The sequence below is a fragment of the Syngnathus scovelli genome, chromosome 15 (assembly GCF_024217435.2).
Source record: "Syngnathus scovelli strain Florida chromosome 15, RoL_Ssco_1.2, whole genome shotgun sequence".
Taxonomy (NCBI): Eukaryota; Metazoa; Chordata; class Actinopteri; order Syngnathiformes; family Syngnathidae; genus Syngnathus; species Syngnathus scovelli.
Window position 1 is genome coordinate 3,777,938 of NC_090861.1, and position 20,308 is coordinate 3,798,245.

Sequence of the window (20,308 nt, forward strand, 5' to 3'; positions counted from 1 at the left end):
GTTGACATTAATCAAGTTTTAGAATTAAAATTTTTAAAATTCTGCTACCCGTAACCGTTAACATTGGTTGATTTGCAATGCTGATTTAATTATTTTCTCCCCTAGTACATGAACTTTTTGAGATATTTTAATTTTTAGCTTTTAATTTTGACCTATAAACGCTTGTGCAACACGAATTTGCCCATTATTGGTATTAATTGGTTTAGATCGTAATGGCAAAAAAAAAAAAAAAAAGACAGATTTGTACTTAAAACGGCATATGTTGTTTATTGTTCAACAGCATCACATTCTTCAGCTCACAAGTTGACATCCTCAAATGCGTACAACTCGATACATATGACTTTTTTTTAATACATAAATATAATACCAATAACTTTGCATCTCATATCAATAGAAACATTCAGTGCATAAAATACAAGTGAATCATGTGCATTAGAATGGCTTAGAAATATAAGTTAATGCATCACGAAACTATGGAGAAAAAAAATATACAGCTTCCTTGGTCATCGCAACAAACGTGGTTGAAAGATGGCGGCTGTCTCCCATCGAAGTAATTCACAATCAGTAGTATTACAACCCAATCACAAAGTCTTGGAAAGTGTGCATGCGAATTTTGTGCATCCTCAAACAGCAACCGTGAAGAAATTTTCAGTTGTTGGTGGTGCATGAATAAAACAAATTTGATATGATGCTGGCTTACATAGTTGCCATTTTAATCAATTTTTTTCAGGTTTCACAGTAGCCTCAGAGATCCCCAGCATGAACTGAAGATAAACAACATCTGCTCTTCATTCCACCTGCTTGAGGGGGATGAGAAGGCGGACTTGTTTGATCGCTGGCTTTGAAATGGAGCTTGTTCTTCTGACTCAGTTGTGCTATTAATAGCCTTGTGCAGTTCTCATGTGCCATTGAGAGTGAATGAGGCATCACGTGTCTCGTTCACGAGACCGGAGCCACTCACGCTGATATGAGCGGAGACTAAATTTGTTTGACATTGTTCAAGGTGGCTCAACTCCAAAGTGCATGAGGATACGTTGATGATGCTGTGAAATATCAGAGTTCTGATTGGTCGCCTACTTCATGGCACATTAAGGCGGATGTATGACCTACTGATTCGTTATGCATGCTAATTAACCCTTATACACCTCCAAGGTGTCCTTTTAACACTTTTGTCATTTGTGTCATAAGGGGGGTGCCCAGGTGAGTCATTCATGCACTACAACAATTTGTGTAACCATTTTGGAGATCATGCGGCAATGCTGTCATAAATCCAAGAATGATGTTCAATGTTCAGTGCAGCACCTTGCTGCTAATTGAGCCGGGACAATCCCAAGGCCATAGCCAAGGCGGCTACAAGGAGAGGGGAGCAGATCGAAACCACCGAACCTCCAGATCGGTACACTTGCCGGCCATTGAGGGGCTGAACTGGCCGGAAGGTGCCCACCATTGGTTTCCCGTCATGGAACTTGAGGTCAGAAAAAGCTCGCAGCTGAGGGAGAAAATCAAGTTATCTAGTGGACCGAGTCATGTTTGGATAGAAAATAAGAAGAATTTGCATCTCCATACCAACCTGGTCAAAGCTCAGAGGGATGGGGTTCTCAAACAAAGTCCAAACTACAGCCTCAGTGCAGCCTGGTGTGGTCAGAGATCCTTTATAGCGGTAAAAGGAGGTCAGGTTGTGCTCAGGTGGAATGAGTTGCGCCAAGGAGGTAGGTGGAAGAGAGGTATTGGCGTCTGGAGGGGGGGGGGGGGGGACATCATGAGGACCGTGGCAATGATTTCATGCACGATTTGTTTTGATTGGACTTCGGCACCTACTTGAGTTTTTGATGCTTCGCAGAGCACTGATAATGGGCTCGTACTTTCGGTTTGCACTGTTGGACATCTTGAAAATGGAAAGATTTTCCACTTAATTGTGTTTTTTGAAGAAAAAAAAAAAAACATGGTATTCAAATCGTTACCTCATAGAAAAAACCCAAGACTGCGACTCCTTCTGGATCAGCCAATGCTGTCGACAGATCCGTGTAGTGATGCTTCATGTGCACAATGTGCAGCTGCGTGATAAAAGTTCAAACGTGACTACTTTATCAATTTTTTTTATGTTTCTGCAAACTGACCAACAAAACTATCGAAACTTTATCAGAAATTTCAACATTAGGTAGACAAGAAGTTGCGGCTACAATAATCTAAGGAATGCAGCTTGCGTAAAGTCAAACAGCCCTAACAAATAACCAGAATAGAACCTTCTAGATTAATTTTTTTATTTTTTTTTTTAGGGTACCTCCATGGGATATTGCTCTCCATCAATGGTGTGTTCAGAGCCTGGTCCGCCATTGCTGCCCCAGTGCAGGTGGAACTGGACCGCCTTATAAGTACTTGGCAATCCTCCACCCGAGATGGTGCTTAGGTGAGGAACTCCAACTTGAACTGAAGATAAACAAGTCAGCACCACATCCGGACTTCTAGATTGTTGACCCCCCCACGGGACTTGGCGCTCACCCGAGTGTCCGTTATTCTTCATGTTGCCTCGGAAAATCTGCTGGTAGTTGTTGAACTCAAACGGAATCAGCCGCTCGTCTTTTAAGGTCTTCCTGGTGACGACGTTGATGGGCGACTGGGATTTTCCGGCGCAGTCACCGTTTGCATGGTTCCACTTTTCTGGACCTAGAAGAAAAAAAGTTCAAAGCTGACACAAGCTCTTAGTTTGGAGATTTCTCAGAAGATAATCTTACCATTGCATTGATGGTCACAGGTGAACTGGGACTGATAACACCAATCTGAAAAAGGGAAATATTTTGTGAATATTAAATTATTTTAATCCACTTAACCTGTCAAGTCCTCATCTATATTTAACTCCGCTCTTCTAACCATCCATACAAATACCCGACACACCGGATCTGTTATTATATTCTCAAATACTTTCCTTCCTATCAGAATAAACATAGATACAATCTCTTACATGAGTTGGAACACGTTCTCACATGGTTTGTCGGGAAAGTTTATTAATATTTTACAATAGGAGCGCACGTTGCCTTGCCATATACTCGGCGAGACAAATATCTGCCGCTATCTGACTAATCAAATATTTATGAAAAATACTCATGCCATTGAAAAAATTGCACGGGGGCACCAGGTTTGTTATTAGAATTGTATGAAGGCTTCTCCCAGCATTGGAGAAGGAAGTCATTCCCATGTCAAGCTTTTCCTCTCGGTCATGGACAATAATGGTTGCTAAAAAACAAACCCTCACCAGCACTTCTGCTATGGCAGGCATTGTAATCCATGTCAACCCTATTTAGTTCCTGGTATGATCTTATCCACTTGCAATGATTGGAACGTGTTTATTTTTCTAATATGGCAACGGCAGCAATTGTTTATTAAAATTGGGATTCTATTGTTTTATATTAGATTGTAACATTACAATGAAGTTTATTTTATTTTGAATTGGCTTGATCAACAGTAAATTTGAATCAGAGATGACTGTGTCCCTAAATGTATTTTGGACTGTGATTTAATTTTTTTTTATAAATTATTTAGGATTTTGGCCTATAATTGCTTACACAGTACGAAGTTTATCGTGTGTAATAATAATTTATGGCTGTAAGTTTTCAGCAAAAAATTACGCTTGTTGAAACTAAACTAATTAGTTATTTATTTAATTATTATTTATTATTATTATTATTAATAAAACTTGAACATGCTGCATATAATTGCTTTACATTTCCTCCTGCATTTGAACGGGAGCTTTTTGTGACTCGGAATGAGGCAGTGGCTGGCACTACAACCACAAATATGACATTTTTTAATTTGATTCAAACTTTTAAATTATAACTATTATCATTTTGGGTTATGAATACTTAACTTCATCCAGGCTCCGAGCATTGTGCGTGTTTGTATAAACAACGCCTTATAAAACGGTTGTTTGAGTTCAGCCAATTAAATCGCTGTCCGCATATGTGTCGACCAATGGGAAAGCGGTACGAATCTGCCGGTCGCCAAGCGAAGAACAATATAAGCAAGGGTGTCATTGTATTTGCGAGGAAACGCGGAGGGGAAAAAACGGCAAAATGCACACGGCAAGGTAAACAAACACTGAATTGCTCCCTCATTTTTAAATTAAAACATCGTGCGCTACTTCTAAAAAAAAAAAGAATAAAAGAATCAACACAACCCTTCCGCTCCACTGCGGTCTCACGTAGCGGTGGAGACTTCAGAGGGCAGACATGGAGACTCAATTGTCCAATCTACCTCACGAACTGCACATAATCTCACGTAGCATCTAGCAGAACCCCGATTACTGCATTGGTGCGGCTGGTTGGCTTTATTTACGCGAAATAAAACACATGACGCCCCCCCCCCCGCCCCCACCCACCCACAAAGATCGGAGGAGGGCAATAATTCCCTCATTCAATGAAGATTTTTAAGAGACAATTCATCGTTACAAATTCCATAATTTAAATGCAGCTCTTTATATTGGATTCCAAATTTTAAGTACACAGCGCACTTATGTAATGCAAACTTTTTTTTCCCCCCAGAATAAACATTAGAGCTGGAGTGCCAAAGTAAATTATAGGTGGAATGTACCGAGAAATTTCTGCCGCAGAAAAAAAAAACGCAAACGTCATTGGCTCATGCGCAACGCAGGTGCACACTGCACATGGAGAGAAAGAAAGGGAGAGAGAGTGAGACGAGAATCTCAATAGGAACTCTCCCTCATTGGGTGACAGGTCCAGGATACGGGCAGGCGGGAGGACATGATGACGCAGGCGGGAGGACAGTTGCTTGACCCGACAGGTGCGCACAAAATGAGCTCTGCGTAAGAAACTCATTCATGTGGTTCTTTCCTCTATTATTTTTTTTTCATTATTATTTTTAAGGAGATCCGCATGCACTAAATCAACTGTCACGCAGGCATAGAAAAAAAAAATTCAAACCATTTGTCGAATCAGATGATTATATATATATATATATATATATATATATATATATATATATATATATATATATATATATATATATATAAATAATCACTGACGCTGTAAAACATGTACTATATCTAAAAAAAAATTAAGAAAAATAAGGGGGTTATTTAAATTTAACATATTAAAAAAATTGATACTTAGTATTTCTTTTTTTATATATGCAATCCGACAAATAAACATGAATGAATGAATGAGGTGACAGATGAACTCACCACCAGCTCCAGCGGAGAGGCTCCAGGGGGATGCCAAGAACAGGATGAAAAATGTGAGATGCTGCATATCGGCGGAGGTGAAGGCAACGAAATGACTCGCTCGTGGTCGCATTGTTGCAGGGGGGTCTTATACTTATCCATCAGCATGCCACGCAGGAAAAGACGACGCTGGCCCCGCCCACTTCGACAGGCATCCTCTCTTCCATCAATTAACATCTTGGTGTGTCAAATCACAAATCAAAGATGCTGATAAGAGAGTTGAGTTAATAACCAAGGAGATATAATATATAGATATTAACTGTTTTCATATCAAACCCAAGACACTGAATTTATGGAAATTGCACCTGCTATGTAAAATACCCTCATCCTGAATTATTAATCTTACCTACAACGATAAAGAAGTTCTTTTTAAAGTACATTTAAGAAGTTGGGTTCATGCATGATGTGTGTGAAGATTTGTTAATGTGTAGGAAGCAAGGACGTATAAGGGTTTTGGTTTGAGGAAGATATTACAATACTGTATAGACGTTTCATTACAGGGAGCCCTTCCCTTTCTTTGTCATGTTCTCGACAGTACTGAATGACTCTGCACATTTGTGGACAGCGTGGAGCTAATTTCTGATAAGGAAGTTTACTCACTCAGGAACATAAGGGAGGATCAGAAAAGACGAATCATGCAGTGACGTTTTGATTTGGTGAAGGTGCCCGCCCTGGGATCGTTCCAATGCACAGGTGGCGAGAGGCAGTTTGGGGAACTAAGCAAGAAAGGTCGCCACCTGGTGGACAAATGAAGAATTACTCTCCACTAAAACTTAGTAAATATAGTGCTTCTCAGGTCAATTCCTACTCATCCTTTTTATTGATCATTTGAGCTGTTAATATATTAAAAATAATTTTAAAAATTCAATATATTAATTTCATGATGCTGACTCTGCTAATTAAAATGATCAAAACTTGGAAATGTCTTTTTTTTTACGTGTCGTGAAGATCGATCATACACCACAGCAACATTAATTACCAATACCGAGTACTAATAACATGGTAATGCAGTTTTTGATACAACTCCTGTGTATTTGCATTGCTAAATATAAACAAAACAGCTGAGACATCACTACATACACTGTCATATTTATTACAGGCATTGTATTTATTGTTTGTCTTTAGTCACCCATTATCCATCAGAAATGGAACCTTTGTGAAGTCTTTAAATCGCAGAAGCCTGCAGTGAAATCACGAGACTGAAGCACACATGACCATATTGATGTACTTCCTGTAGATAGATGATACGTTATATACCGTTTGCATCTTTCTGGTGACGTGCAGCCGAGTCTCATCCTTGTAGACACCGTATTTTTTTTTTTTCCAAAAATAAACAAGCTGGGAAACAAATCCATCATATAATTTTTTTATCTTTGCCAATGGGAATTTACTTTTACAGTGCAATTCTTTACAACAGTTACTCATCAATTAAAAGACTGTACTTGCTGCCACCATGGATCAGATGGTTCTATGTTACACTTCAGAGCTTCCTCTAAAAAGAGATGTTAACGGCGTCTGAAAAAAAACAACCTAAATTATTAGGTCAGCTAATTTAGTGACATTTGATCATCCAGTGAAATCATTAGATCTATGTTAACTTTAGCAGCTAAACATCTGCACCATGAACACATAGGAGGAGTCAAATAGTAAACTGCTGCCATCTATGAAAAGAAAAACATTGAGGGGGGGGCAAAAAAAAAAAAAAAGTATGGCACCATTTAACACCCAGTAGACAGAAACAAGTACTGTGGCCGCCCTCCCCTGTTGCGGAAAAAGAACTGTCAATCAATTCAGTCTTTCTTCCTTTAAGTGCCAATCAGGAGGACAATGAGATTTTTTTTTTCCCGAGGGGGGGGGGCGTTCAGTCAGAGGTAACGCAGACCTTGTCGGAAAATTCTCAGTCGTTTCCCAGAAATACCCTCAATGATTTTTATCGAAACATGCCGTGTCCCAAAACACACACACCAACACCATACGTGTGTCTCCCGCCGAGTTTTCCAACACCAAAATGTAGCTGCGAGAGCAATCGCCGAAGACCTCGGACTGACACTTAAATCGGAAAACACGAAACGGACCCACCAAAACGCACGGGATTTACATTCCAAGTTACGATGGCAAAGTCGACAGCAGATCTCTCCCTTTCTTTCCGCTCAAGTTTGGTCGCGAGATTCCCTTCGATACACGACGACATTTAGAGGTGCACAAAATAAGAATACAAAATTAGACTTTTAAATACAATAGCAGCGATTCTTTTCTTTCCCAGCTGAAAGCCTCCAGTAGATCAGGTAAAGGTTTTGGAGTCACCGATCGATTGTCCCTCTCAAGTATGACTATATGGAGAGTGCAGGTATTTAAGGTGGGCTCAAAAAAAGGGGAGGGGGGGTACCACTACAGAGTGTTGCCGTGCTAAAAGCCGAAATATGTTCTGTCCAGGACTTGGTCCTGGGGCATTCCCCCGCCCTTCCTGCCACCACAGTGCACCCCTATTTTTCAGACAGCTCATCACCTCAACCAAGATCCACAGCAGGGCGACACCTCGTGAGTTCAAAGAAGGACCATGACCCAACAGGAGACCCTTTTGCTCAACTTGAGGCTGTGGCGATGGCCTTTTTGAACTGCTGGCTGCGGATCTCGCGGGTTCTGGATTCCAGGAGCTGGTCGTGGCAGGTGTTGCAAACCAGCACCGGGTCGTACAGCTGCTGGTCTGGGATTGGCAGCTTCAGATGACAACAGTCTTTACAGAACACATTACCGCAGTTCCTACAGAGACGGACCAAAAAAACCAAATAAATCAGCTGCTTTTATTTGCATAGGTGAAGAATAAAACAAACCTTCAATGTATTAAGACCAAAGTTAAGGATACTGGCATTAGGCAGGGTCATTATGAAAACAATCGAAACAAAAAAGGAAACCACACCACTGATTTTTATCAGAGAACATATAGAGATTAGCACTTTTTTTTTTTTTTGTGTGTGCTTGTGCAAAAGGAAAACTAGTGAAGTCCCACCTGCAGTGGTGACGCCGCTTGGCTATCCAGAACTCACAGTCACAGTTGAAACAATGAGAGGCCATGTGGTCAGGCACCCACCTCGTGACCTACACGTGCATACATTTCCATAATTAGAGGTGCTTAAACCCAATAGAGTGAGAAGGTGAGGTGGAGGAGAAAAGAAAGTGAGGATTTAAACAGATGCTGACCTCTGTGTCCTTGCTCTCCACTCGATCCCAGCTGCCCTCAGACAGTCGGTCTTCGCTCTGGGTCGATAGAGAGTCTTCCTCGGGACTGTTGTCCGACTCCCTTAAACATGTCTAAAAAAGCGAGAGAAGAAGGAGGTGAAGAAAGGCTGACAAACGTGGATCGAGTGAGAAGAAGAGAAAGCAAACTAACAATATCATCCTCGTAGTCCACGTCGGGCTCGGAGGGCGGGGTGCTGTATTGTTTGCTCTCGAGTCTCATCCGCAGCTGTCGCACCTGCTGCCGCAAGACCTCCACTTCTTGTTTGTAGCCCGCCTCGATCTGACGCAGCCTTTGCTGCACGGCGTCCATGGGCACCGGCAGCCCGTCGTCGTCTAGGTAGGCCGGAGTTTGGGGCGGGACGGGTGAGCTGCAGACGGAGGGGGATGCGGCTGGAAGCTGGTGGCACGCCACTGAGCAGGTGTTCATCATGGCGGGTGCGTTCAGGCTGGTGAAGCCTGCGACGCTCCTTGCCGCAGCCGGCCATCCGGGCTGCACGGGGCTGCTGGGGCAACAGAGCGCCTCCTTGCGGCAGCACTGGGAACCGCTGGCGAGGGAGATTCCTTGCGAGCGCAGAAGCTTATAGGCCAGCCGGCGACTCTGGTAGGCTTGCGGAGAGCGGCTGCCATAGTGGCTGGCGCTGCCGCAGGCGGACTGCATTAGGCCCTGAATGCTCTCCCAATGGGGGCCCATGAGGGACATGTCCGACAGCGGACTCTGGGAGATGAGATGCTGAGAGGATCCTTGGAAGGAGTCCATTGGAGATGCTGCAGCAGATAACGTTTGATCTCTTCCCTTGACATGATCCATCACCTGCTCTTTGAGCGGCGGCGGTGGCGGCGGCGGCATCACCTGCTGCTCCTCCTCCTCATCGGTGAAATGACTGAGAGTAGGACCGTGGCTTTGCTGATGGGCCAAGGTGTGAGAAAGTTCTCCTTGATCTATAAGCGTCTCAGTGGAGTCCTCCAAGGGAATCTGTGGCGTGAGAAGCTTCAGAGCCATGAGGTCAGCAGACTCCATGAGGCAACTTTCCGGGCTATCAAGGTGTAGGGTAGCTGCAGGTGGTATGGCCTCGTGGCTCAGCGTAAAGCACGGCTCTGATAAAGGAGTGGGCAGTGTGGTGCTCTCAGCAGTATTACATGGGCTCTCAGCGTCCGGTTGAGGTGTTGGAAGAGGGGGGGTTGTTGTGTGTGGTGAAGCTTGCTGTAGGACAGGACCAAGGAGTGGAGTGTGAGCCTGGATATCACAAGTTAGGGGAGCAGGAGGAAGAGGTAGGGAAGGCAGCGGCTGAGTGGTGAGACACGGTTCCTTTGGTGTGTCCTCCACACATTCAGCACTGGAGCCATCTGATGGCTGGGTAGGACCTAGTTGTGGAAGGTTCTCATCACCATCATCAGGTGCGATCTCATCCGAGCAGTCGATAGATGGACTCTCAAGGGTGGGTGCGGCCTCCAAAGCCGGGCGATCCTCTTGGCAGTGCTTATTAAGATTGGGGTCACTGGATGTCCGAGTTAGGGGCGCCCCATTGTCAAACGCTGACAGAAGATTGTCCATGGAGCGGGTCTTGGGAAGTCTAGAAGTGGACATAATACAAGGGGAGGTCATTAATACCACCATATTTGTAGTTCTTTATTTGACTGTTTTATATTTAATAAAAAAATTAAAATGTATTTAGCACAAATTGGTGTGAAGGAAAAGTGTGCATATAACAACATTGAATCTAACAGAAGAATCAAAACGTACCTGTCAAGGGAACGGGAGGCGAGTTCATCCCCCGTGACACTCGGAGACAAGTAGAGCTCCATCGAGTCGTCCACGGCTGTGCAAGGAGAGGATGTGGGGAGGTAGACGGCTGTCCACAGGTGTAATGCGCGTGTGTGGCAGACAGGCTGCAGCACCTTGCAGGCAAACAATGAGAAATGAGCCACAATACTAAATATCACATACAACCAGTAGGGGGCAGCATAGAATGACAGAAACTGCTTACTGAAGCGATTATAGAAAGGTTGTGGAATTCAGCTCAAAGAAAAATCTCACAAAAATTGTAAACACTCACCATATCATGACTGGGGATGTAGAGGAAGTTCTGAAAGTTCTTGTTCCCTGTGCGTAGCAAGGACCATACGGAGCAGGTGCGTTTGTAAATGTTCCTCGCCTCCCTCTCACGAGCGTTGTTACACAAGAAAGTACCATATAGACATGAGTACGTATGTTGCACCAACTTGACCTGCACAAAAGAGAGAAGAAATAGAATCAAGAATTGCAAAATGGCATGATTGCGTATATCTTCTCGAAAAATCACAAAGCAAGTCTGTGGCGTAAAATGGCAGATGACAAACACCCACCAAGAAGGCCTCGTTGAACTCAAAGAGGCAGGGGAACTGTTTGAGCAGCTGGTGAACGCAGTCAAGCCACTGCAGAAAGACGGGACACTGCTCGCTAACGTCATCGGCGTTCTCCTGGTGTCCACAGCGGTCTCCAAACTTGTGACCGTAGTCCAACCAGTCAGTCTCCACAAGTAACTGGAAACCCTGTGGATTCATTTCATGGTTGTGCAAAGAAATTCTATTTCGAAAAGAAAACTACACTCAGCGGATGATCTCACCTCGAGTGTTCTGTAGTAGGGATCCAACATGATCTTGGCCAGGGCAACAATCTGGGGTGTACGGTCCCATCCGTCTGAACAGTGCACAAGGACGGGGCGACCTTCTCGCTCCAAGGAGGAACACACCAGAGTGGCCGCTTTCAACATTACAGACAGGTGCTGCAGCCAGCGGGTGCTCTCCAAAGCTGAAAGCCAGCTAGGTGGAAAAAGAAGAGAAGGTTCATTCAAATGTGTGTATTTGTTGTAAAAACAATTAAAGACATTTTTCTAATTATTCCATTCAAGAACTAATTGACCTTTGACACCGAAAGAATCTCAACATCCTTTACAATGTGACATCACAAACGCACGTACACGCGGCCGCAGACAAAAACAAACGTTCATGTAAACACCGTGGTAAACAGAAACACATGACTCCAATGTCTCAGTAACCAGACAGCCAGCTGGCCCACTCAGCAGGTATGAGACTGGATGCCGGGCAGCTTCTCCACCTCTTGGGGGTGAGCGCATTACCGAGGGGGAGGGAGGGAGGGAGAAGGGGGACACCAAGATACTCAGAGGAAAAAGGTCAAAGGGATCAACTTACTTTCCTGGATCGGGTATCTGACTGCAGACTGTCCTCAGGGCCTGGAAACTGTTCCGGATGGCGTGGATGTTAGCCATTCCCATAAACATCACCTCGCAGTTCGGGTAATATTCTAAACACAAACAATAATAATAAAACATATGAATTCTGTGTATTGTTATAAAACACTCAAGATTCGAACAACGACAAGTCTGATATTCCAGAAACAGTGGCATGTATGATTTGTATTTTTTCTGTATCATTTTATATTTTTGTACTGAGCTTGTAAATTAATTACTTGAATGGTCCAGTAGCCAACACTATACTTAAAACAATTGCTATATATTTAACGGTCAAAGTTTGACGCTTAGTAATTATGTTTCAAATGACAAATAAAAATAAAATTTGATTTCTAAGCATCCACCTGAATATCTACATGTCTCCGTTTTGACAATGGGCACTACTGACCTTCGCACTCACAGCCTCCACCTTTGGCACGGTTGGCCACTGCAGCAGTGTAAGAGCGAGCATCCAGAATCAGAAGCTTCTGCGGTACGGTGTTGTCATCACAACCTGAGCTACCCGTCAGTGAGGAGTCTTCCGAAACAAGATGGACATGACTTGTATTATTACAAAATTTGCTTTCTAGTAAAATGACGCTGGGTAGGCAGATAATGCCGCTTTACCAAAATCACTGTCGGATGAGTCGGGAGCTTCTCCACGTTGCTGGCAAGAAGGTGCACCACAGGTTCCCTTGGCTCCTGTGTCCATTTGACACGCTTTGGCAATGGATGTCACCAGGTACTCATCATCCGGGTTTCGCCAGCCCCACCAGCTGATTTCAGGTTGGCTGCAGCGTGCAATCACGGCCCCATTCTTCTGGTGTCTGGAAATCATGATCAGAGTCGTGAGCTCAAGGTCCTTAAAAATGCTAATTAAGAAGCTGACCTGTAGACCACCACGGGAATCCTCTTCCAGGATCTGAAGGAAGCCACACTCTCAAGCTCTTTGTCAGTGATCCATATTGGAACCAGAAGCTTCTGTGGGTAACTGGAGCACAGTCTGAAGACATAAAATGCAATTTATTATTTATTTATTTTTTTTTTTTTACAGCAAGGTAGCTTTACTGGTTAGCCACTGTGTCAAACAGCAAAAACAACAAACACATACATTTTCATTAATATATTTTTGTTGCCAATAAGTTGTATTTATTCCATTTTTATAGGTACGTGTCGGAAATGGAGGGAAGACTGAGCGATACAAAAAAAAAAATACTGTGCCGAGTTATGCGCCTCAGCATGCTGTGACTTGTTTAATTAACACGCAGGTTACTCGTGTGAGCATTGATGCATGTGCAAAATAGTAGAACACGTGACATACTTATAGTTGCAATTTATGGATGACACCCTCCAGATGTTTTGCGTGTCAAAGCCCATCCTTTTAACTTCCATCTCCATTCTCTGACGCACATGATCGCCTGTAGACAAATAGAACAAGGAAACATTAAGGGGGGGAAAAAAACTTTAAAGAAAAAAGGGTGTGCACAAATTTGGACAGACCTGGCCGACACAGATGAACATGCTGGTCCTCATCATCAGCACTGCCTCCCAGACACCAAGCATGATAAGCCAGTGCAAAGAGGTCTTCGAGGCGTGACGGGTGAGCTATTGCCCTGCTCAGACGTTTCACCCACTCCTGACACTGCTTGAATGTTGTAAAGTGGCATCTAGGATTCATAAATTTTTTTTAAAAAAAGTGAAGATTCCAAAAAGTGTTTGCTCTCCATCATTAATATCAACTCATTTTCTTTACCGAACAACTTTGGAGTCTTTGCAGATGATGTGCAGCTGGGCCATATCTCTGCTCTCCACGCTCTCGATCAGTCTGAGGGGCACCTGTAGGGGGAGACAAAGAGCAATGTGCAATGAGTGGACTGACAGCTAGAATGCTAGCAAACAGAATCCGATTCAAGCAAAGCCTTTTTCCATCACACTTTCAAGGCCTTCAGCACACAAAGCAGCAACTATAAACCCGACTTTGCCCACAGGAATGACTTTTAAATAACAACTGGAAGGTGGCCATGTTGTCCCAAGTCTGTCTAAACTTACTGCACAATAACTGAGCAGGAAACGATAGCACGTCGTTGTTTTATACGGGATACAAGATGCAATGTGTCTTTGCACGGATAACGTGCCACTTCCGTGGCAACTTGGGGGCGTTTCAGCATGAGGTAGTACTCACAGATATTTCATTGTCCACATCTGGGTAGGTCTAAAGCACAGCGACAACATGGAGGAGCACACAGAGAAGGAGGACACAAGACAAGAGGAAATGGAAAATTAATTAAAACCAGGGAGAAAATAAGGAATGACAAGTTAAAAAGGGGAAAGAAACAATATGAGTTGAAAAGGATGTCAGATAACAAGAGGCGATCACGCAGTGCGCTACGTGACCACATGACCTTGCCATATTGAAATCATGGAGGGGAAAGACAAACATGGACAGGAGCAAAGGGCAACAAAACAGCTTGAAAGAATGAGGATAACCTGTGAATGGGGAGTGTGGGGAAGAGGTTGTGGATTGTTGGAATTAAGTCAGTATGAGGGACATTGAAGGCATCGGATTTTTCTTCGTCCCATCTGTTCGAAAAATGTGCTGGGGATTTGTTTGTGTCGGGATATTGCAACCTATTATTGACCCCCATTGAAATGTATTTAGTCCCCCAATAGATTTCAAACTACACATTCAATGGTTGATTTATTTGTGAATTCTTATGTACGTGTCTGAGGTGGACTTACATTGATGACAGACTCCTTGAACTTGATGTGGAGTCTGTAGTTCGAAATGGCAATGACCGCCTCGTCTGCATGGCCAAGATATTCTACCCCTTCCCCCTGAAGAACTGGGAAGGGGACCTAGAAAAGACAACAAATTAGTATCAAAGCCGCACTTTTTCCAACTCTAAGCAGGTTTTATTCATTTAATTGCATATAAAAAAAAAGTTCTGTCAAGAGTAATAAAAACATAATGGTACAATTCATTATTATTGCGCCACCACTATTTAATCTGACAATTTATCGCTTGATTATTCGGCCATTTTGTCTGGCCTCTTTCTCCCCAACACATGTGCATGATCAGCTGTCCAGCACGTCCCTCCATCGTCAAACGACCGACCGCAAGCCCAGTCCCGCCGTTTGGCAGGTTGCGAGACCACATTAGCTCGCCCCCCCCCCCCCTCCCGCATTAGCATGCCATGCCGAGTCACGCAGGGGAGGACCCGCTGATGCATGACAAAGACGACATGCAGCAGAGCAGATGGGGATTACCGGCAAAAAATATCAGAACGTCAAGATCACTTGGAACTCCATCTAACTGGGTTAACGGCACGGGTCACAATAAAAAGGAGTTTGGATTCAACTTTGAACCTGAATTGAAACTCAAATGTGATTGGTCAGTCTGCGGTTACGTTTATCCTGTATGTGTGTAGACACATCTTGACCTGGGAATTGGAACAAATGCTACACTGCATGCTGACACGGCAAAATATACGGCTAGCAGACACAATCTACCAAAAGTATATATTAAATTCAATTCAGAGATTTATCCAATTTCAAATTAAGCATCGACACCAGCAGAAATGACAATGTGGGGGTTTCTGTCACGTGCTACTCTGCAAAAGAGACACAAAGATGTCCTGTTGTGTTAACATGTTGCACAGCCTGACAGCGTTAAACCAGCTGCACTCCAAAAGTAGATGCATGAGTCATTGAGCGCCTGCGAGTTCAGCAGAAGATAGTGTCACATGTCCTCCACAGGACAGCAGAAGTAATCTTGAAAAAAGAAAAAAAAAAAAAAAAGGGGGAGAGTGCGAATATAAGCACGAGTGAGAGAGGGAGGGAGAGCCGGAGTGAGCGGCTCATGAATAATGGCCGACTTGTGAGTCGTGACTTCCGGTTGAGGAAGCTGGCCAATGAGAACGTGCACGTATGCACACACAGCTGCATCACAGCCGAGAAAGCAGCGGAGTGTGTTAAACGATATTTAGTGGGAGGGGGGGGATTGCCGGCGAGAAAACTATCGTAGGAGTAACTTCACGGAAAATGAGACCGATATAAAACATTTGCAATCTGTTACTGTAGCGGATCTTTCTCACTGATCATCTTTCTGGTAATCTCTGGTCTATCTCCGTGTTGTAGCATGTCCGCGTGTGTGCAACAACCACCTGCAGGCAAAAACTAGACGTGTGATTAATGCGCCCTTTAAAAAAGGAGAACTACAGCGCAACAACTGAGTGCACCTTAATGATAGACTAACCGACCCATTGGAGAAAATGGGTTGCTAGCAAATCACATTAACTCAGGTAAACGGGTGCAAATGATAATATGGGCTAGGCTAATTTAGCACAAGCTAATGCTACTGATTGGAAAGCATGTTTTGAAATGCTACATCGACTTGCCTATGGGCTAGCAGCATTTACGTCATTATTGATCTGCAATTAACATTTTTTTTTTTTACTTCCACTTGAAGATCTCTCTGCAGAGGCAGGAATGATGATGCGTGCGCTGGAATGTAGCTAAAAGTGTTTACCGAGTAAACTGAACTTAAAGCGGTGTTTGTCAAGGGCTAGCTTAAAGATTGGGTCATTTACCTGAAGACTTTCATCCTCCTTCACCAGCTCCTTCTGGGGGAATAGATCCTTGGCCTTAATGTACTCCAGACTGGGAGGCCCCTCTTCACCCTATCAATAAACAGATTGTGTTATCATTTAAATAGACTTGGAAGTCTTGCAAATAATTGTAAAGATAAATATAATCGGAATACAAATGGAGCACAAGAGTGGTCGTTGGTTAAAGCACTGCTAGTATAAATCAAATCATGTTAATCTATTACCAGGCTTGGCCTTTTGATGTGGAATATATGCCAGACAGAAAATTTCACAATAGCGCACTTACTGCCCCACAGACAAACATTGAGCGAAAATTCAATATAAAACAGTGAACAAAAAAGGTACTGCACTCTCAGGCTCCATTAGTCAGGATTTTTGATGGATCATCTATCGACTCCTGACAATCCTTGTTGATTCTAAAGTTGTAACACTTGACCAAATCTTAGAATTGTATCGGAACATAGTATCTTGGCAATATGCGTGGATTTTTCTTTCTCTAGCGACGGACTTAAAAAGAACATTAAATATAACAGATGTCGCGGTGACACGGTTAAACGAAAAAAATGAGTCTTGACGCTGAAACCTTGAGTGTCATCACTTATAAAGAACAACAAAGTCAGAGGCAAGGTGCCTCAGTATGATATTAAAAAAAAAAAGAGACATCAGTATCTCCCAAATATGGAGCACAGCTGGCTTGAGCACGAGTTTTTTTTTTGCCTCGTCATTGCCTTCAGCCTGCAAACCCTCCCCAACCGTAGTCGGAGTAGAAATGCAAGTGCCGGAGTCTCTTCAAATATTAACACCATAGCTGAGTACATTCCATGTTTTGATCGTCTGATAAGAGTGATAAGTTGCAACTAGGTCTGACACAGCGTAAAGATTAACATACCAACAATTCCTTAAAAAAAATAAAAAAAAAAAAAGAGCCCAAAATAAATAATAATAATCCATGCAAGACAAAAAGGTAGCAGAGGGACATGCAGAAACAAAAAAAAAAAATCCTGCACAGGCTCCAAGAATAAGTCGCTGGTTGTCATGGCAACAGCAATCGCTTGATGTTAAAGCATGTTGAAGAAAAAAAAAATAAAAACTCCCTCCTCACTCAAAAGATGACTAAATCTGATTGAGGCTTTGTGAGATTAGAGATCCACCGTCTGATGTCAACACGTACAATATTCAACCTGTATATTTCAGAAAGGCTGCTCTGCTCATAAATAAGGTAAAAAATTAATAGATACGAAAAATAGGTCATAAAAAGTTATATCAGAACACCATTTTCTCAAGAAGAGCCAGGCCGTGTTGCAGACTATATTAATAGGTCAAGAACAAGGACAGAGCATGACAAATCTTCCCAAATGGACCTTCGCTGCCCATCCCTTCTCTCGCAATCTAAATATTTCATAGGCCACAGTGTACTGAAGGTTCAGTACAATTACAGATTCATAACTTGAATAATATGTCAGAAGTAGGGAAACAGGAGAGAGGAGAATTAAAAAGTATAACAAAACATTGTAGTAAAAAAAATAAAATAATTGGACTGCCTTAATTAGCTGGTGTCCATTCAGCTCAATGAAAAATCTTTAGTTACTCTTTTGGACCTCAAAGTTTATTATGGACAGGAGGGGGGGGGGAGCGTTTTATATTTTTTTATATCAGTGATGACGATGAGAGCAATACGCTAAATTGTAATTTCATGAGAGTACGAGGCAGAGCGCTCATCTATTTAGAAGGGCATGGACAATAAATTACGCAGCCAGTGACGCGGAAGAAGAACTGATGACTCAGCGGAAGCGCAGACGATTGGAAAGCATTTCAAAATTGTGAAATGAAATGGCCGCCCATGTGTGCTAACACACACCAATGCTTCTTCCTTTTAACATGCTCAATAATTTCTTCATGCCAATCGTTTAGGTGAATGTTGAGCATTATTAAATATACTTTGTTATATTCCTGATTTTAAATCATTTTCCACAATTTGAGGAAAATTAGTATAGATGCTCAATCGACTCATATTTTGTTGCTTTTGCACACAGAAAAATTCATTGCACGAATATCACTGATCATTTTTATTTTTGAAATGGTGGCAACAGTTTAACTTCGGAAACCATTTCTTAACCTTATAATCCTACTCTATTTTGAAATTAGAATGACTAAAGTCCACTTTAGCCAGCCTGACTTTAGCCTTTGCAGAAGTGAGCCGGTTTCAGTCATGCCACGTGCAAGTGAGAGGAGGGTGGAGGCTGAGCCTTGCGACTCCAGCGCCTTCTCCTTGCGGGAGCAGAGCCCAGAATGTGGGGGAAGGAACGCAACCGCTCCTAAAGACGACAAAATGCTCACTCGTAGTTTGAATAATAGGCAGTTAGTCAAATTTTTCCGTAATATTTGCCTTCTAGATGTGAAATAAACAAAGTAGATGACTGAAAGGATTAGCAAGAACACCAGGACCAAAGATGGAAACTAAGTGAACCACCTGTTCTGTATCGGTCATTGTCACTATGAGCTTCTCGACATATCCCGACACTCGAAACTCGCCTCGCGTACCGCAGTGAACGCACACATGGGGAGTCTGGCCGAGCGAGCAACACGTTTCATTTGAGCCACACGCATTTTAACCACCGGCCTCTTGACATCCAATCGGGATCGGCGGGCGGCCAGCTCCGACACGCACATCGTGGTGACTTTAATTAACATTAGCAGCTTTTTCATCATCACAAGACACTTGTAGCCTCCATCTACATTCCTTACTTAATAACTGCAGCGCTCACGTGTATCAAGCATCACCACCCCTCAGTGACTGGCAGCTAGGCAGGCCCAACTAGCAAGTTAGGGTGAGGCACAACCATTAAAAAGCAAAGTCATGAATGTATTTAAAAAAAAAAATAAAGCAGTCAAGAAATAAAAAGCATTTCGACTTACAAAGCAATTGAGCATGGAGCAGGACGCCCTTCCTGCAACGCTCATGTCGAGGTGACGTGGAGCTGTGCTCGGATGACACGCAGCCTATGGAGGAGCAGCACGACCACAGCACGAGGAGCCGGCACCATCATTCTTCACGTCGCCTCGCCCTCCCTCCGGTTATCTTCCCCTTCAGCTTCCCCGCCTAATTCACCGCTTCTTAAGGCTGCGGGACAACACGCCGGGGTCGCCGATCTTAAAAATCGGGGGATTCACCGCACGACACCACACCCCCCAAAAGCCATGTGTCAAAACGCCATCTGCTGCACAGCCGAGAAAGCGGCCCGTTAGTCCGTAAAGATACAAAAAAAGGGGGGGCAAGCAGTCCACTGGGTCAGACGACTTGGGTGGGGGGTACAAAAGATAACTGCGGATAGATGCACCCCGTGCTGTAGTAAGTGGATGAAGAGTGAGAGATGTTCAAGCAGAGGGGAGATGCCACGCAAGCTCCGCCCTCTGCATTAGCATCCACATCCCTCGCTCATATTCACACGCTCACATTTCTCCTCTCATCTCCGTACTCCTCCCCCACTCCCTCCTTGTTCACCCTTCACCGACATCTCATAAATACGCCGCTCCCTCAGCAACGAGGCAAGGTACAACTAGCGCCGGGCGCGCAGCGGGAAAAACGCTCGGGCTCCTATGCAGACATGCTGGCTTGATGAAGCACACAGCTGTCAGTAAAATAAAAAAAAAAGGATAAACCCATCGTCATAAATAGAGCACCCTGGTTGGACAATAGCATATCATTTGATAGCACGTGATTTAGGGGGGGAGGAAAAAAAAAAAAATACATTGCGGTGGATAGGACAGGGGGAGGAGTTGCTGAGGAAAGTGACAATGCGGAGAGTTCCAGTGACACAGCATTCTACAAACGCCACATCATCCAGTTCCCTAGCTAAGAACGTGTCTGACACGTACAGCCAATTGCTTCCCATTGTGAAGGTCAGAATATTTCAACTGGCTATTGTGTCCCCGTACAACGCGAGGGGAACACCCGCACCCTCATCCGTCACCACCCTATGGCTTCACGGGCAGTCGTGACATCC

General features: G+C 43.6%; 2 protein-coding genes across 4 annotated transcripts; both read right to left on the reverse strand.

The window, feature by feature from the left end:
- Positions 1-240: 240 nt before the first annotated feature.
- ca4a (carbonic anhydrase IV a) lies at positions 241-5,361 on the reverse strand. Its single transcript, XM_049742903.1, has 8 exons — positions 5,195-5,361; positions 2,733-2,777; positions 2,500-2,664; positions 2,282-2,427; positions 1,962-2,054; positions 1,819-1,885; positions 1,571-1,734; positions 241-1,489 (listed from the first exon to the last, which is right to left on the reverse strand). The coding sequence occupies exons 1-8, from the start codon at positions 5,304-5,306 to the stop codon at positions 1,310-1,312; spliced, it is 972 nt and encodes a 323-aa protein (XP_049598860.1). The 5' UTR covers positions 5,307-5,361; the 3' UTR covers positions 241-1,309.
- A 945-nt stretch (positions 5,362-6,306) lies between these two features.
- mtmr4 (myotubularin related protein 4) lies at positions 6,307-19,939 on the reverse strand. 3 transcript variants are annotated; one of them, XM_049742713.2, is made up of 19 exons: positions 19,221-19,933; positions 16,287-16,376; positions 14,437-14,553; positions 13,880-13,909; positions 13,451-13,533; positions 13,198-13,364; positions 13,019-13,115; positions 12,587-12,700; positions 12,325-12,524; positions 12,107-12,235; positions 11,660-11,771; positions 11,074-11,269; positions 10,814-10,999; positions 10,525-10,695; positions 10,212-10,366; positions 8,622-10,041; positions 8,432-8,542; positions 8,241-8,329; positions 6,307-7,993 (listed from the first exon to the last, which is right to left on the reverse strand). In XM_049742713.2, the coding sequence occupies exons 1-19, from the start codon at positions 19,263-19,265 to the stop codon at positions 7,816-7,818; spliced, it is 3,690 nt and encodes a 1,229-aa protein (XP_049598670.1). In that variant the 5' UTR covers positions 19,266-19,933; the 3' UTR covers positions 6,307-7,815. The 3 variants fall into 3 exon arrangements, with proteins under 3 accessions (XP_049598670.1, XP_049598671.1, XP_068509198.1); XM_049742714.2 differs by lacking the exon at positions 13,880-13,909 and having other exon boundaries at positions 19,221-19,929; XM_068653097.1 differs by lacking the exon at positions 8,241-8,329 and having other exon boundaries at positions 7,832-7,993; positions 19,221-19,939.
- Positions 19,940-20,308: the final 369 nt, after the last annotated feature.

Excerpts from the sequence above, each read along its gene's own strand:
- mtmr4 (XM_049742713.2), bottom strand. The coding sequence starts at position 19,265 with ATGAGCGTTGCAGGAAGGGCGTCCTGCTCCATGCTCAATTGCTTT. Across the intron at positions 13,116-13,197 it reads TGTTCATCTGTGTCGGCCAG|GCGATCATGTGCGTCAGAGA; the intron begins GTCTGTCCAAAT and ends ATTTGTCTACAG. Across the intron at positions 10,367-10,524 it reads ACATCCCCAGTCATGATATG|GTGCTGCAGCCTGTCTGCCA; the intron begins GTGAGTGTTTAC and ends TTTGCCTGCAAG.
- ca4a (XM_049742903.1), bottom strand. The coding sequence starts at position 5,306 with ATGCGACCACGAGCGAGTCATTTCGTTGCCTTCACCTCCGCCGATATG. Across the intron at positions 2,665-2,732 it reads CTGTGACCATCAATGCAATG|GTCCAGAAAAGTGGAACCAT; the intron begins GTAAGATTATCT and ends TTTTTCTTCTAG. Across the intron at positions 2,428-2,499 it reads GAAGAATAACGGACACTCGG|TTCAAGTTGGAGTTCCTCAC; the intron begins GTGAGCGCCAAG and ends GTTTATCTTCAG.